We start from the raw sequence: 17,453 nt of genomic DNA, 5'->3' as shown, positions 1-17,453 counted from the left end.
TTTATTTGAAAGTACGTACCTAAATGACTAAACTTTCAATAATTGGATTCCTTTTGAAGAGGAAAGTGAACTCGAAGTCTTCTCCACACAAAAAAGGAGGAATATATTTAATTATTCCATCGGAAAAACATACATGTTTCGATCACAGCTGTAAACATCTTCAGTTTAACAAAAGCCTGAAAATAAGGGAAACAATGCAACGGATTATTTCATAATATAAGTTATAAACCTAAAAGATCGAATTATATATTAGCATAGACAAATGCAATCAAAGACACTGTCTTATTTATGAGTAAGCACATTTTTAAATTTTGGGGAAATGCCCCACAATACAAAGAGTAATAACATCATCAAAACAAGTAGTTTGTGAACATCAATTTGTATTGAAGAACGCTGAAGGCAACGTGAAAAACTATACAAGATGGAGATGTCATTCCGTGAAAGAACAATGAACCGAACAGCTGTGATCGAAACATGTATGTTTCTCCGATTGAATTATTAAAAATATTCCTCCTTTTTTGTGTGGAGAAGACTTCAAATTTACTTTCCTCTTTAAACCTGTATACTCCACTTTGAGTCATGGACTATATCCGTAGATTGAATTGGATTTCATTGTTGAAATATATCGTACTTCGACATGAGACCGCAGAGCCGACACCCAGATCACCTGACTTACTTGATGCAGCTAGATACATCAACTGTACGTCCTGTATTTTTTTTCAATTTCAATGATATTGCTAGATACTATATTCACAATAATGTTTCAATCCGAATTAAAAATAGATAAACACTTAATTTTAGAGGTTTCTAATGTGATGTCGTCATGAATAAACAGATTTTTTCTACACCCGTACTCTAACAATACACTTATATGACCATAATCCGTTTCATAATGATATCCATTATGATACAGAATTTTCATAACGATACAGATTATCAACCAATAGAAACCCATAATTTTTCAATCAAGAATCCTGTTCCTTTGTTTGTCCTAGATTCTAACCTAACTAACTAATTGCTTTATTTGTCAAAATCAGCATATAATCACCAGGTAAAAAGGTGTAGCAATACCAAAATTTAAGTAGTTGCAATACTTCGGGAAATAAAACAAGCTAAAACTTCCTTCTGAATACACAACGAGTGTAGGAAACTCATAAATATGGAACGTGGTCCGTGAGAAATGAAACGTCTGAAATTATGAACAGTTCAAGGTATTTTCAAAGTTTATGTTTCTAAAAAATGTCGAACGCTTACCTCCTTGTGTCGAGATCCCTAGCACCACAGGAGACGTTTCGAAATCAATGTATTATCTTAATCCAAACTCGTTTGAAACAAGGGTTGAATTCACTTTCAAATAACCCAAAAATGCACCAAACCTTCAACCCTTAACAGCCTTTGAAATGTAAATCCGCACTTTTGCGAAAATCAATCAATGATAGTTAAAAACACATTTACTAGGCAGATATCTTCATGATTTTCTCCAGAAATCGCTATCTCATTTTACCTCGTTTCCAATCAGTACCGAGCCCAAGAGTTTTTGTCCCATAGAAAAAAAATTATGAAGAACTGACTACTTTTATAGGGTGTTCGTGATACAGGAAATATATTCAATTGAAGTTGAATCGATGCAAGAAAAATATCGTAACACCACCTTCGCTTACGGTGCATTTGTCCATCCTCCTCCAGAAGGAGCTTCATCGGGGGAACTTCATTATCTTATCTTTCAAGTTGTCCTACATGAGCATAGTATTGTATTGTATGTATAATTTTTCAAATATCCAGACTAACTCAATGGTGTATTTTGTTACAAAGGCAACAACCATATTTTTGGAATATTTCGTTTTTTGTGCTCGTTCATCCATTTCCTAATTAACTGAGTCTAAAGGGTACTCATTGTTTTCATCTATGTCTCTGATAACGTTCATTTTGGATATCGTATTATGTTTAACGTAACAAGCGTATGTATGGGCAAGAAAATATAGTCACGCCACGATGTGTTGAAGAAAATGGTGCGAGCTGTCTTATATTTATCTGAAGGTGCTATTAAACATCAATTTCTAAACCCTTATCAGCGTTTTTTTATAAGTAGTACCTACATTCAGGAATGGTAGCTCAGGTTGTTTCCAATTTCATATGTAAACTTAATATTGGAGGATCGGCGTTTCCAAGTTCAAAAATCAGTCCACAATGTTTATATTTAGTTGTTTTTCTATTCACCGCAAAGGATAAAGTTGTCAACCTTGTTGTTCAAAAAGTGCCGAAGTAAACACTCTTCAGAAAAAAATATTTATCAGTTTTTGAAATATTCATAATCTTTCTTAAAACGTTTCTGTGTATTTTTAAACACAATCGCCAGATCATCATTCTCCAACATCCATTTGATGACTTCCTGCTTGTCCAACTTGAATTTATGACTGTATAATGAATAGCGCATAGTTGTGATGAAGCAAGATTTCGAAAATTAACAGTGTATACAACGTATAATCGTTATGCGGCGGGCTTTCAGACAGTAAGTTATCGTTCTTCTTGAACGAAAATGGCAGCTATATTCAATCTTGGTATACTATACCTCGGTGAAGAACGTAAAGGGACTCTGTCATTGGCGATGCTCTGAAATCCTCCTGAAACCTTTCATACAGGGTGCTGAGTCACGAGTAACAAGGCGGTCTTTGGAAACTAGATGAAACAAACACTTCTCCTCAGTGAATTTTTATGACACGAATATGCAAGTAACTTACGATCATATTCCAAAATTATTTTCAAATCTACCAGACAAATGGAGTATATCAAAGTATTTTTTTTATACGGTTTTATTTAGCTTGCCCTGTTTATTTGGGTCAAATGTAGTTTGACCCGCTTCCTGTTGACAGATTGATCTGAAATTTGGTACACACATTCAGTTTTTATGACAATTCAATATAATAAATTCTGTATCATTATAAATCCAAAATGACCGCAGCTACAAAATGGCGGATTACATATTTTTCAACAACTACCTCAATATGGGTATCAAACGACAGGGCTTGACTACATTATGGAAAATATGCAAATTCAAGATGGCCGCAGCTACAAAATGGCGGATTACATATTTTCAACAACTACCTCAATATGGGTATCAAATGATAGGACTTAACCAGTAGAATATTATTTAGTACACTTTGAAAAAGATGCAAATTCAAAATGGCCGCAGCTACAAAATGGCGGATTACATATTTTTTCAGAACTACCTCAATATGGGTATCTGATGACAGGGCCTGACTAGTAGAATAGAAGTACATTTTGAAAAAGATGCAAATTCAAGATGGCCACAGCTACAAAATGGAGGATTACATATTACCTTGTAATACTGAGGCACTAAAAGAATTAAACAGAATGAGAAGAATTAAATAACAAAATTAGAAACTGAAAACAAATAAAATGTCCTAAAAACTGAAAAAAACCGGTAGGTAGCAGTCGTCACACCACTCACCTCAGCAATCTACGGTATTGATCAGATGAAAAAATAATATACTCAGGTTACGCAACTGAGGTTAGTACAATATCTACATCATTCACTTGTCATGCACTGTTTGGAACCTTTGGTGAAGTAATGAATATTACTGGAGATTTCTCTTCAAGAGAAAGATCAGTTTGATCTACTCAAAGATGATTACTTGGTGATCGAAACACGTGTCGAGGTGTTTAAATAACGGTTTAGTGTTGGTAAAAAACTCCAGTAATATTCTTCTACATCATTATTATTTTTTTTCAATAAAACCGTTTCACATATATTTTTTTACTTTTTTATCAAACAAAACACCCCCTTTCATTTTAGTTTAGAATTATGAGCCAAATTTCCAATATAGAGGACTTTCACGCAAAGAAGTCAATTCCGAGATGTTTTTTGATAATTTACTGTATTTGATTCAGGATTTCCTTACACAGAGTGTTCACAGATGAAGGGTAAACCCTATTCAATTTTGAACATCAATATCGGCCAATTCCATCATATGTTGGTAATTCTTGATGAAGGGGGCCTCATTTCCTTATATTTCGAATGAAATATGATACTAATTTACCTGAAATCGAAAGTTTTCAAGTGAATTATGATTTCATAGTTCTATGTTTTAATTGAATTAATGATCATTTTTCTATAAATAAAGTTCATATGAAAATGTAGTGAACTGAAGGGGTTATATTTTTTAGGAGTGATTAATTTTTGGGAAAGAAAGTTTTTGGCTTTCTACTACTCCATCTTGATACAAAAAAAAAGGATGAGGGAGTCTTCCAAAGAAAGGAAGGAAGTAACTCTATACATAGATGTGTAGATCATGCAAAGAAGTAACTTACAGACACAAACTGAAAGAAAGTCCTCGTGAAACAGCTACTTTCTTATAAACATTGAATTATACGAAAGAAAAAATTCTTTCGAAATAAATACTTCTATATGAACACTGAATTATACAGAAGATACTTTTCTCTATTCAGTTTGTATTTCAAAAATTCGTTATGGAATAAAAATCAGATATCATTCACATGAGTTCTACTTTAAATGAATGGTAACAAATTGCACTTACATAGAACACTGCCATCCTCACTGGTATTCACCGATGTTTCGCCTTAAGACAGTTGCCCTAAGGTACTGAAGAGCCTTAGGGCTCTTTTGGGTAGTTCGATGTTTATATGAAATTAGTTGTATTTAAAGGGCTATTTCTTCCAGTTTGTGTCTGAAAGTTACTTCTTTGCATGATAGAGATTTTATTATGCAATTTGTTGCTTTCTATATTCCTTCGAAAGTTTCCCACATTTTTTTGTAAAAAGGTGCAAAAGTAGAAAGCCAAAACATTTCTTTCCAAAAAACTATACCTCTTCCAATTTAAACAAGATTCATATGGCCGGGATTAAATCAAACAAGTGTATGAATGTCCGTGTGAATGTAGGTCCGTGACCTACAGTCGTAATGTTGTGAATGAAATGAGTGTTTTATGAGTGTTATCCAAATTATGAGGCAATAAGACAAATGTCTTGGTCCGAAACTTCGAAGTCCGCCCTTGAGGATGACAGGGTTCCATGTAAATGAAATTCATGTATAAATTATATCATAACTCTTTCATTATATTGTGAAGCTTTATCACGAATTATATCGGATACCATTCCATAATGATGATTATACAAACTGAATAGAAAAAAATGATTATTGTAGGTATAATGTAATGTTGTCGAAAGTACTTATTTTCATTAGTGCCGGTTCGTATCTGAAAATAACTTCCATGCATGATCTATACACATCTTTGTGAACAGTTCATTTTGGAATTGATATCATTCTTTCTGCCTTTGGAAGTTTGCCACATTTTTTTTGTATAAAGATGGAGAAGTAGAAAACCAACACAATTTCTTTCAAAATTACATTTATATACAATAATCTTTTGGACTGCCTGTATATTCGAAAATAAATTTGCGTATTCTTGTCATGAAAAAACATGGATAATTAATACGTTCCTTCTACCTTCCAAAAACAGTCTCATTTCTCGTGACTTACCCTGTATAACTTAAAAAGGTCACGTCGTTCGCATAATATCTTTATCACATATCGTTTAGATAACGTTCTTTATTTATTCGTGCTTTAAATGGCGGACGAATATTGAACACACGTTATGCGAATCGCCATATACGCCCACGTACTGCACGGATAGACTTCAAACTGATTGTCACAGATGGTTAAGAGTAAGAATACGCGATAATATGCGGTATTACTACCCTGGTGCACAACGATTTTCCCCAGTTTCACTATTATCATTGGGTAGGTACTTGTCGAATAGCCTCTTATATAGGGTCTTCCATTGGTGACTCCCGAACTTTGACAATTGATAACGGCCATCTTGTTGAAGTTACATGTGTCAAATTAGTTGTCATTTATTCAGTTTGTTTTTCCAAAAAACCATGAACGAATATAGCATTCAACAACACGTGCAAATATCAAAATGAGTGTTCTGTTCGGGCAACTTACCGCGCGATTTGCCCATTTTACGGTCGCCATACTCGTCCTACCGAGAGAACTATTAGCAATGTGGTGGCTAAATGTGAGTCCGCTGGTTCAGTAAACGATCGATTAATACCCGTACGTCAACAAATCGCAGGATTTGCCGAAAACATTGCCGCTGTCTGTGAGAGTGTGCGGGATGATCCGAAGCAGTCGATTTCGCGTAGCTCACAAGAACTCGGTCTTTCGTAGACCACAACTTGGCGAATTTTGCGTCGTCACTTGGGCCTGCACCCGTACAAAATTCAACTGGTCCAGGAACTGAAGGTATATACGACCATAGACAACGACGTGTGTTCGCTGAATGGGCCCTGAAGCAGAGTTGGCAACTGACCATAATTTTCATCACAAAAGTCACAGTTTGGGGTGGATTTTGTACAGGAGGCGTCATCGGTCAATATTTTTTAAGAACAATGTTGTCTAGGCCATCACCGTCAACGGCAAGCACTAAAGGTCGATGATTATAGTTCAAGTATACGATATAGTGTATCTTACCTTCCAGCAGTTCCTCTTTAATAAAATAGTTAGGGAGCTGCGTAAACGCAAGCGAAGTACCTATGTACCAGAACAGTACCTATATTACGCTTTAGTTGAATCGCGAATTCACTATGCTATTCTCAGTTGGGGTGGTATTTTACCATCACACTTGAGAAAATTAGACATTCTTCATAAAAGAATATTAAAAATAATGGCCTTCAAACCTTTTAGTTACCCCTCTGTAGAATTATTTCGTGATGCAAATATACTGAGCATTAGAAAATTGTATTTATATAATATCATTGCATATCTCTATAAAATTAGACGAACATTACCAAAAATCGATCATAACTATAACACAAGAACAAAGTGTAACGAATATGTCAAAATAAACAAAACCAAAAAATCAATGGGACAGAGATGTTTCACACACATATCACTCAAGGTTTTTAATTTACTTCCAGAGATGTACAAAATATACATTCACTCCATAAATTCTTACCGTCTCCTCAAAAAACGTTTCAAAATCTTTTTATTGAGCACAGATTCTGAAGTGATAAATGAATTGTTTTGATTTACTATAATGAAATTGTTGATCACCTGACATAACAGGTAAATGCTATAATTATTATCTTAATTATTTTGTCTTCCTTTCTTTCTGTTTTGCTTTGTATTCGGCTCAGACTCTGAAAACAAAAACTATGTCAACTCATACAACCAACCTGGTTAATATGAGGTTTCTATGTTTATAGTATCTGAATTGTAATGTAGCTACCAGTTTCTTCATAATATATATATATATATATATATATATATATATATATATATATATATATATATATATATATATATATATATATATATATATATATATATATCATTCCGCTCAAAAGTTTCCTGGATAAATAAGGTTGAACATCTAGAATAGTGAAATGTTCAAAGTCAAAAATGTGTGTCTCGTTTCATGTTCAACAAGGAGTATACCTAGGGGTTTTTCATATCCAGTTTCTTAGAGTATTTCATGTGTTCTGAAACTCGCGTTTCAAGATATCATTTAATTTGACCAACATAGCATTTGGGACAGCTTTCATACATTTCAATTTTTACACTATGTTGGATTGTATGTCTTGCGGTGTTTTAGTTTTTTGTTTTGAATAAAAAACACTTTCCAACTGTAATTTCATTTTCATTATAAATGGATACTTATCGAATAGCCTCTTAAATCTATGATTTTTATTATTCAAATGAACTAGTTCCACCAACCATATCTTTCTTTTCAGTTCTTCCTCGAATCTGCCCTTCCTCAAACAAAACGGAGTTTGTGTTCACAAATTTAATTTTTGCATACCTATATCGTACACCTACCTATGTCAGGTGATCTAACGGCCATTTCTAAGGAATCACTTTTGTCTTTCGACCGGTTGTTTACTTCTCACGATTTTTAAAGAGAATTCAACTTTTTGTACTCTGAAAAATTGATTTCTTTCAATTATAATAATAGGGATTTTATGTTTAATCTAAAATATACGCCCTATTAAAATATCAGTGTCCTAGAAACAGTTGTTTTTATAAGCAACGGTGGTAGGCACCTATACATAAAAGTGAAAATATCATGGAAAAATTAGTTTGGAAATCTGGAAATTAAAAAAAAATCAGCTGTTTTCAAAGTATCTAATGTTTTTTTATTTCACATCGTCTGAAAGTATAGATAATTCTACAAAAAAATATGTACCACTGGTAATTAAAAAACATTTTCAGCTCATGGGTATTTTAGACTGAAAAATGAGGTTTTTTTATGGTTTAACATCAAAATAAAAAATGTTTCGCTGACTATTTGGATACAAAAATCATAGCGTATTCAGAACACAAAAAAGTTTTCACCATAAATCGTGAAAAACAATTTTTTGTAGGGAAAAGAAATGGTATTCTAGTTTCAGTGGAAATAATGAAAAACCATTTTCCACCCCTCAAATTCATCCCATTTCTTTCCACGAACCTTAAATCAATTTTATTTCATTGTTTTGTTATAAACAAAATTTTCTACTTTTTGTAATCATTTTTCTCTTTCTTGCGTTTCTGATAAACTTCTGAACTCTAATTTGTGTTTGTTTCAAACAATATTTCCTACCTTTTGTAATTGTTTTTCTCTTTCTTGTGTTTCTAATAAGCTTCTGAACTAGTCTACGTACCTTCCACTGATTTTCAATCCTGCTGTTCTTATTCTATCGATCGACATTACAGCACAACAATCCCAGGCGTCGCGTTCAACGTTCCCAGTCCGTCGTCAGCGTCCGGTTATTTCTCTCCATGGCCAACCCGATATCCGCCGCGCTGCTTGCTGTCGCCCGTAAATCTCCAGAGGCGTGTCGTCAGCTGATAGTTTCCGCCCACATGACGCCGACCAATTGGACTCCGCTGAGCGCCACATGTGATGCGACGAGCTTCACGCATCGATTTCCTCGTTTTTTAGGCAACTTTGTAAGCGCTGTTCGGTTCGTCTCGAAACTTTATTGGCTGAATGGTTATGAAGCGGTTTCTTTTCTATGAAGATTGTGTTCTCAGTTCTTACCGTCGCGTCGGTTCGAATAAAGAACGCTCATACATTCTTCACAAGTCCTTTTTCTTTGCTTCAACAGCGCGTGCCTACATACGCACTTTCGTGGCATTCTCATAATATAATGTGAAAATCAAAGAGAGTAAATTTAACTTACCAAATATAAAAAAAATTAAATCGAAATTCTATCTTCATTATTACGACTATTTAACTTTTCTAATTTCTTTATTTTTTTTATGAAGAGATATTTTTATTTTCTTATTAGTCAGTGGGCTATGCTTGAAGACTGGCCGTAAACAAATCTAAAGTAAATGGAACTTCAAACGTTCAAGCCAGTCTCTATATACCTACACAGTAGGTTTAATGGACTGACGCCTATCAGAAAACAACTACTTCCATGGCTAATACCACGAAGGGGGTTGGATTATATCCGACAGGCGTCAGTGCAGGAATTTTCACAGAAAATGTCCTGCATATGCAATTGGCAATAAACTGAAAGAGTCGACCTTCAATTATATGGAACGGGCACACTTGCAGACCGGTTTCGGGCTTATTAGCCACTCATCAGTGCAAGAAGGTCGATTCTTTCAGTTGTATTGCCAATTGCATATGCAGGACATTTTCTGTGAAAATTCCTGCACTGACGCCTGTCGGATATAATCCAACGCCCTTCGTGGTATTAGCCAGGGGAGTAGTTGTTTTCTGATAGGCGTCAGTCCATTAAACCTACTGTGTAGGTATATAGAGACTGGCTTGAACGTTTGAAGTTCCATTTACTTTAGAGATATTTTTCTTTTTTTTATGTATAATATAATAATAACAACGATACAAATACAAATACAATACAAATATATGCATTAATAAAGAGATAATTTATGCTAGTGCCTCTGCCTAAACCATAATACCGATAATTTTTCTTCAACTAAATATATACGTAGTAAAACTAGGTAAGTATAGTTCAAGTAAACGATATAGTGCAACCTACCTTCCAAATAACAGGGTGATAATTGAAAATACTTCTGAATACTACTTACTCATATACACACACACACACACACACACACACACACACATATATATATATATATATATATATATATATATATATATATATATATATATATATATATATATATATATATATATATATATATATATATATATATACAATCAATTGCTCCAAAAACACTTCACTAACTTTCTTCGAAAGCTTCTGATAATTCCTCTTCCATATTCTCTGTTTCACTATCACTGTCGTCATTTAAATCCAAAATATCCATATAGTCTTTTTATTTTTTTAATCCTTTTCTGTGTCTTCTTCGTTATTAGATACTTATTCTTTTTTTTTAGCTCTATTACCTTCTTATCAAATTTTGTTTGCAGGCATGTTAGGCGTACACATTCTCGAACCTTCAGTCCACCCTTTCGTAAATGTGTCGTGAGTGTCATACCACTTTTCGTTCAAATAGAAAATTTGCCGTTGTTCTTGCCTATATTTAGTTATTTGTTCTAAGTATTTGTTACGCAATTCCATAACTGCCTGACGTTTATTTATTATTTCAAATCTAAATCCTAGTTTCTTTATCCAATTCTGAAGAGTTTTGTCACAGCAGCTCACGTTATGGCCGGAAGTATTCAATTTCTTCCTTATGATTTCAAATGTAGAAATCTCTTTGCGTTTGTAACAGTCGTATATTGTTTTTTTAATGATTTTATTAGATGAACATTTAAAGGTTTTGGTAATCCCGCATCACATCGCGTCTTGCATTCATAAGGTTTGTTTTTGACTATTTTACGTACAGTTGAGAAAGAAATTTCGGTCAAATCTGATGTTGCTTGTAGTAGTTTGTTTCCCTCGAAACTAAACTTGAGATATAGATTCTTATATACATTGAAACATACTCTCTGTGTTTCAATATTCAAATGCATCCGAATCTCATTCGCTGGTATCTCTTTTTCGCATTGTTCACCATCGCTATTGGAACCAATTCTCCATGAAAAAGTCTGCGTTGTTATATCACACTCGTTATTAGGTACTATTGGTACTTGTCCAAGGACGCTACATTTTAAACTGATAACAAAAATTTTAAGTAATTATAATTGCACCAATATCGACTTTCAACACTCAAATCGCGATCAGTTCCTGGACTGAACATTGATAGCCCGACGGCGATAACCATTCCCGCATTCCCAGACTTCAACTCGTCACCGTAACATAACTGCAAATTCAATTTTATGACTCTTCATCCAATCATAAAACTCGGTTAGTAAAAATTATCCAATACGAACCACCAATTCTACAGTCAACGTGGACTAATTCGCAGCTAGATCCAGTGATCCAGTTCATCGCGAAACGCCGTCTTTTCAAGCATTTCTTCATTCTTGGTAACAGAAAAAAGTCGCAGGGTGCAAATCTGGTGAATACGGTGGCTGAATAATCGTGGCGGTGTTGTTTTTAGCCAAAAAATTACGAACAAGCAATGACGAGTGACAGGTGCATCATCGTGATGCAGAAACCATAAATTGTTTTTCCACAATAAAAGACATTTTCTTCAATGTAATACTCCTTATTGACCGTACTACCATGCGACAAGAACTCCTGGAACACTACGCCACAGTAATCGAGGAAAACAGTGAGCAAAACCTAGACATATTATCGAACTTACCGTGCTTTTTTGGTCTTGGCTCTCCTGGGCTCTTCCATTGATGCGATTGGACTTTGGTTTCCATATCATAATCATATACCCATAATTCGTCACCAGTTATGACCTTTTAAAGCAAATCTGGATCGACGTAAACGTCATTCAACAATTTCTAAGCGATGCTCATGCAACGGTTTTTTTTTTTGTTAAAAATTCAGCAATTTTGGAACGAACTTCGCTATCGCACGCTTCATGCCCTAAATTTTCGAAAAAATATGACATGAGCCAACCGATATACCGTCATCTTTTCAATTTACAATTTACTTCACCTTCTCGACATTTTCATCGGTTGTTGATGTGCTGCAGCGTCCAGGGCGAGTGTCGTCATCCACATCTACTCGACCTTCTGCGAAAAGCTTATACCACTTGTGAACATTTTGCCGACTGAGAATAGAATCACCGTATGCAACTGTCAACATTCAAGTGTTTCTGAGCACTTAATTTCATTTTTTACACAACTTTGATGTAAATTCTATGATCAATTTTTTTCGATAGCCAGAAAATCGTCGAACAGGCAAAACACTTCTAACTTTTATGCCTCTCACCAACAAACTGAACATGCTAAACAGATCAAAGTGTGAACATATGTTCGAGAGGAGTGTACCAGCATAAAAGCTCGCTAATAATCGAATGTACGTAGCCCGCGAAGTTTGAACATTTACCTTATTTTTTTAACATACCTCGCATATATAGAGAGAGAGATTTTATCGAGTGTGCATGATACAAATCAAAAATGAAAACAATTCGTGGACACAACACTCCAAAAAGGGGGGCAAACCGCGGACACGTATTTCTGGCTATTGGCCTCATCAGCGCGATGCAGCCAAGTGTAAAGATGGACAACACTTGTTTGCCGAAAGCAGGAAACAACACATACGAACGGAGTCAATAACAGGAGCCAACCGCACATTTCTAGTTTCAGTTAATTGGTGTTTACAAGAAAACTATCAGAATCACCACGTAGGCAGCTATAGCTACCTGCGTGACATCCCGGTCCAGGATATAAATACAGATAGAGATTTTATCGAGTGTTCATGATACAAATCAAAAATGAAAACAATTGGTGGCCATGTTAGATGTAGCCTGGGAATTCTAGGTCTTCTAACTGGAACCACAAATGTGCGGTTGGCTTCTGTTGTTGACTCCGTGCTTTCCTGCTTTCGACAAACAAGTGTTGCCCATCTTTAATTTACGTAATAGAGGTCATATCTCGCTTCCACCCAACAAAACTTCTCTGATATATATATATATATATATATATATATATATATATATATATATATATATATATATATATATATATATATAACTATAGATTATTTTTGAGTTGGATTTTCAGTCAATCTCTGCGGGCTATGAAAACACTATTTTTTGCTATTCAAGCTTTCAGAAATATATTTTTTCTTTTATCAAGAATATCTACAAAATAAAGATCATGCAAATATTATATGGTAATAGATATGTTACAAAAAACTCACCAAAGATAGTTTAAAATATAAAAAAAGGCATATAAATCCAAACATAAAAACGAAAAGTCAAATGCAAAATTTAACGTTGAAAATGTTGTTACAGCACCAGAGAAAATGTGATTATTATGATATTTGTATATACAGTGAGATTTAAATGTAAGTGTAAGTGAAAAATTATTAGTGATATGATGTTGAAATTATTTGTTCAATTTTATTGATCAAAAGTTGAAATATAATTGTAAATTTGACTTTAATTTTGTATTTCTGATTTTTTGTTTAAATTATTATTATTTTTACTTATGTGAACCATTTCTAGAAAAAGCCTTTTGAATTTATTATTTTCAACTGTTGAAATTTTAGTATTTTGATAATCCATAACATGCTAATAATAATCACATTTTCTCTGGTGCTGGAACAAAGTTTTCAACGTCAAATTTTGCATTTGACTTTTCGTTTTTATGTTTGGATTTATATGCCTTTTTTTATAAATATCCAAACCCAAAAATAATCTATAGTTATATAATAGCCAGTCAACTAAATTTGACCTTTCAATATGTATATATATATATATATATATATATATATATATATATATATATATATATATATATACATGTTAAATTAAATAATACGAAAAGAAAGACTTCAACTAAACGTTTCGCCTCTGACCAGAGGCATCTTCAGTAAAATTCTTTTTTAATCATTGAAAGTGGGTAACATTTTTCAGTAATTAACAGCTGGAAGATAAATCAAAAATAATATTAAATTAAGTGTTACATAACTTGGCGAGTACCGCATAATTCATTATTATATTTGGCTTTTTTCCACATTATCATTTTAAAAATCAATGTTATAGTTGTTCCGTTTTTCCATCAACTATGTTATAGTTGATAATTTTTAAAATGATAATGTGGAAAAAAGCCAAATATAATAATGAATTATGCGGTACTTGCCAAGATATGTAACCCTCTTTTCTTGAATACTTAACACTCAATTTAATATTATTTTTGATTTATCTTCCAGCTGTTAATTACTGAAAAATGTTACCCACCTTCACTGATTAAAAAAGAATTTTACTGAAGATGCCTCTGGCCAGAGGCGAAACGTTCAATTGAAGTCTTTCTTTTCGTATATTTTAATTCAACATGTGCCCAATAACCCAAGAAAATTAATCAAAAATACATACAAGGATTGAAGAAATTACACTTTCTAATAGATATATATATATATATATATATATATATATATATATATATATATATATATATATATATATATATATATATATATATACATATATATATATGTATATGTATGTGTATATATACTTTTTTTTGTTTTGTCATCCTTTTTGAAATATTTTTATGTTTATATGGAACCATGTAATTGAATGCAAATAAAAAATTTTATTATATATATACTTTCAATGAAACTTTCAATTTCGGGCCTACACGTTTTTCTCAATTGAATAACTTACTGATATTACTACATAGATGTGTGTACAGTTGCCTAGTTAGTCTAACATAACATAGTATTACACGCAGGACGGACGGAAGATGGGATATGGTGCCATGCAAGGAATCCCCATGGTGGCTTCTTCACCGGTACGGCATGATTCTCCCATTGGAGTTCATCCACTGGAAGTACAAGCCTACCAACCACCCTGGAAGGCTCTCTCGGACTTCGCCCTACATGCCGACCTCGAACAACCACACCAACCGGCCTTCCAACAGCTCGTCAATCAGGTAAGAATAAAAAATTTGAAACAATGCGAAAACCATATTATTACGTCTTCTCAATATTTTTAGTAGACCAGAGCGGCGTCACTTGTCAGGAATTGATTTAAATTAGCGTAGGGTTTGTTGAAAGATGAATAGCACTCATAATAATAATTATACAATTTTCGGGATGGATTTTTTGCAGGATGCGTCTCGCTATACGGTACTAGTTATTGAAACGCGCATCGTGACGAGTGTGGCAGTTCTGATGTTTGGGATTTGGATTTATGCTACGCCAGAGGTTTTAGCGGCACCTTTTATTTTTTGCAACACTGACTTTTGAGAATCGTACTAGTCATTCCAAAATTATTACCAGGTGTAGTTTGTTTTTAACACTTTATTTAATTGAAAACTCAGTTGGATTTACCTGATCTATGTCATCAATCGTTTAGAATTAATTGGAGTAAGAGGAATCACCCTCAACCTTTTTGAAAATTACTCATCTGGCAGAAATCAGATTGTTAAAATCAACAATATTTATAGTGATCACCACCTATAACCACGGGCGTCCCACAGGGGACAGTACTAGGCCCAATTCTGTTCTTAATATACATCAATGACATTTACAAATTAGAAAACATCCAAGGTAGCATTATATCTTATGCAGATGATACAGCTCTGTCATTTCTCGGCAATACGTGGGACAACGTCTTTAAGAGAGCTGAAAGGAGACTCACAACTGTTTTCTCTTGGTTAAACACAATAATTTTGAGCCTAAACATCGCTAAAACTAAATACGTAACATTTATCCCCACAAATAAAGATCAACCTTCCAAAAACAAGCTCACTATACACAAACTTATTTGCCAAACACCAATGATATGCACATGTCCTTGTCCTACAGTTGATAAGGTAAACAACGTGAAATATCCTGGTGTATATGTAGAGAAACATCTACGATGGGACGAACATGTAGAGCAGACCGTTAAAAGACTTATCTTATAAATTCTACCAACTCAGAAATCTCAATAATAAAATGCTACTAACAATGATATATAACTCACTCGTAGAATCAGTTCTGAGATATTGCATTATAATATGGGGTGGCGTCAGCAAAAGCCTGTTACATAATCTAGAGGTAATGCAAAATACTATGCTGAAAATCATTTTCAATCGTAAAAAAAGATACTCCACTGTAGCACTATACAAAGAATCAGAATTATTTGATGTGAGAAAATTATACACTTATCACTGCATATTATGGATGCATAATAACCCCCAATATAAATCATAATTATAAAACCCGAGCCAAACTTCATCAAAAAACAAATGTCCCTCGCTGTAGATTAACTTGCACTCAGAGATTAATATCATACTCTGGCCCAAAACTAATAAACCTAGCGACAGCTGATTAACGGAAAAACAGATTTTATAACAGATTAGACCAATCTCCAATAAATACAAATTCAAGTCACAACTGAAAGAACATGTGAATCAAAACTATGACATTGAAATCTGTCTATGAACTGGATTCATAATCGAAGTTCTCTCTAGGCTATGGAACTACATCCTATTGTAGGTAATATCTTGAATTAGTTTAACAATCCAAAGTCACCTTCTCTTCGAATATTACTCTCTCTTTCCACCAGTTTTCCTGCCTTCCAACAATTTGTATCAGTTTTATTTACATTGTCGGTATGACTGTTTGCTTCATTATGCAACAATGATACCTCATTTATATGTATGTGTTTATGTATGTATATATGTGTGTATGCAGGTATATGTATATATGTGTATGCATATATATGTGTATATGCATGTATATGTGAATACATATAATCAACGTTTAAGTTGTTTATAGGTTGATACTATAACTCAAGCTCTGCTTAGGTAGATCAGCCTTCAAAATTCTTCATTTTTCATTCATTGTAGTATGTAATTACCTGAATAAATTTATCTATCTCTCTATCTATCTAATCATAGGCAATATGACATGATATAGGTTTTAGCTTTCTACTTCTCTATGTCTATAATAAAAAGATGTGGGAATCTTCCTATGAAAAGTAAGGAAGCAATCAACACATCATTGTATATAGGTAGTTATTTTTTTTAATTGATTGCTTCCTTCCTTTCTTAGGAAGATTCTCACATTTTTTTGTATGAAGACGTAGAAAGCGAAAACCTTTCTTTCCCAAAAATTAATCTGTCCTAAAAATATACCCCTTTCACTTCAGATATAATATAATTTCACAACATATCTAGACACAGAGATACGGTTGAACTTTTTTCGAATATCAAGTATGACTTTTGTTTGAATGTGATTGACAATTTCACTGGTTCGGACTTCCATTGTCTACTATATAAAATGATTTGAAATCCCTGAAACAAGTAAAAAAGAATAATTAAAAAGAATAGTTGAAAATAACAATTATATTAAGCAACAATAAACCTGAAATGAAATGATAGTGAAATAACCTACAAGTAAAAATATAATAATTGAATAAATAAAAATTG

The 17,453-nt window shown here is 33.4% G+C and overlaps 1 protein-coding gene across 2 annotated transcripts in view; it reads left to right on the top strand.

The window, feature by feature from the left end:
• The window catches only part of tup (LIM1_Isl and LIM2_Isl domain-containing protein tup), a 126,745-nt gene that overhangs the window by 101,566 nt on the left and 7,726 nt on the right, over positions 1-17,453 (top strand). The window contains exon 5 of one of the 2 annotated variants that reach the window (XM_074183422.1): positions 14,766-14,966. In XM_074183422.1, the coding sequence (XP_074039523.1) occupies positions 14,766-14,966 (201 nt within the window). Of the gene's footprint in view, positions 1-14,753; positions 14,967-17,453 lie in introns of both variants that reach the window. The other variant, XM_074183421.1, reaches the window with a different exon arrangement.

The sequence above is a fragment of the Leptinotarsa decemlineata genome, unplaced genomic scaffold (assembly GCF_025532065.1).
Source record: "Leptinotarsa decemlineata unplaced genomic scaffold, Ldec_3_MD MMD2_tig00026340_RagTag_RagTag, whole genome shotgun sequence".
NCBI classification, from domain to species: Eukaryota; Metazoa; Arthropoda; class Insecta; order Coleoptera; family Chrysomelidae; genus Leptinotarsa; species Leptinotarsa decemlineata.
Note: the sequence above shows the minus strand (reverse complement) of the source record. Positions and strands in the feature narration are given on the sequence as shown.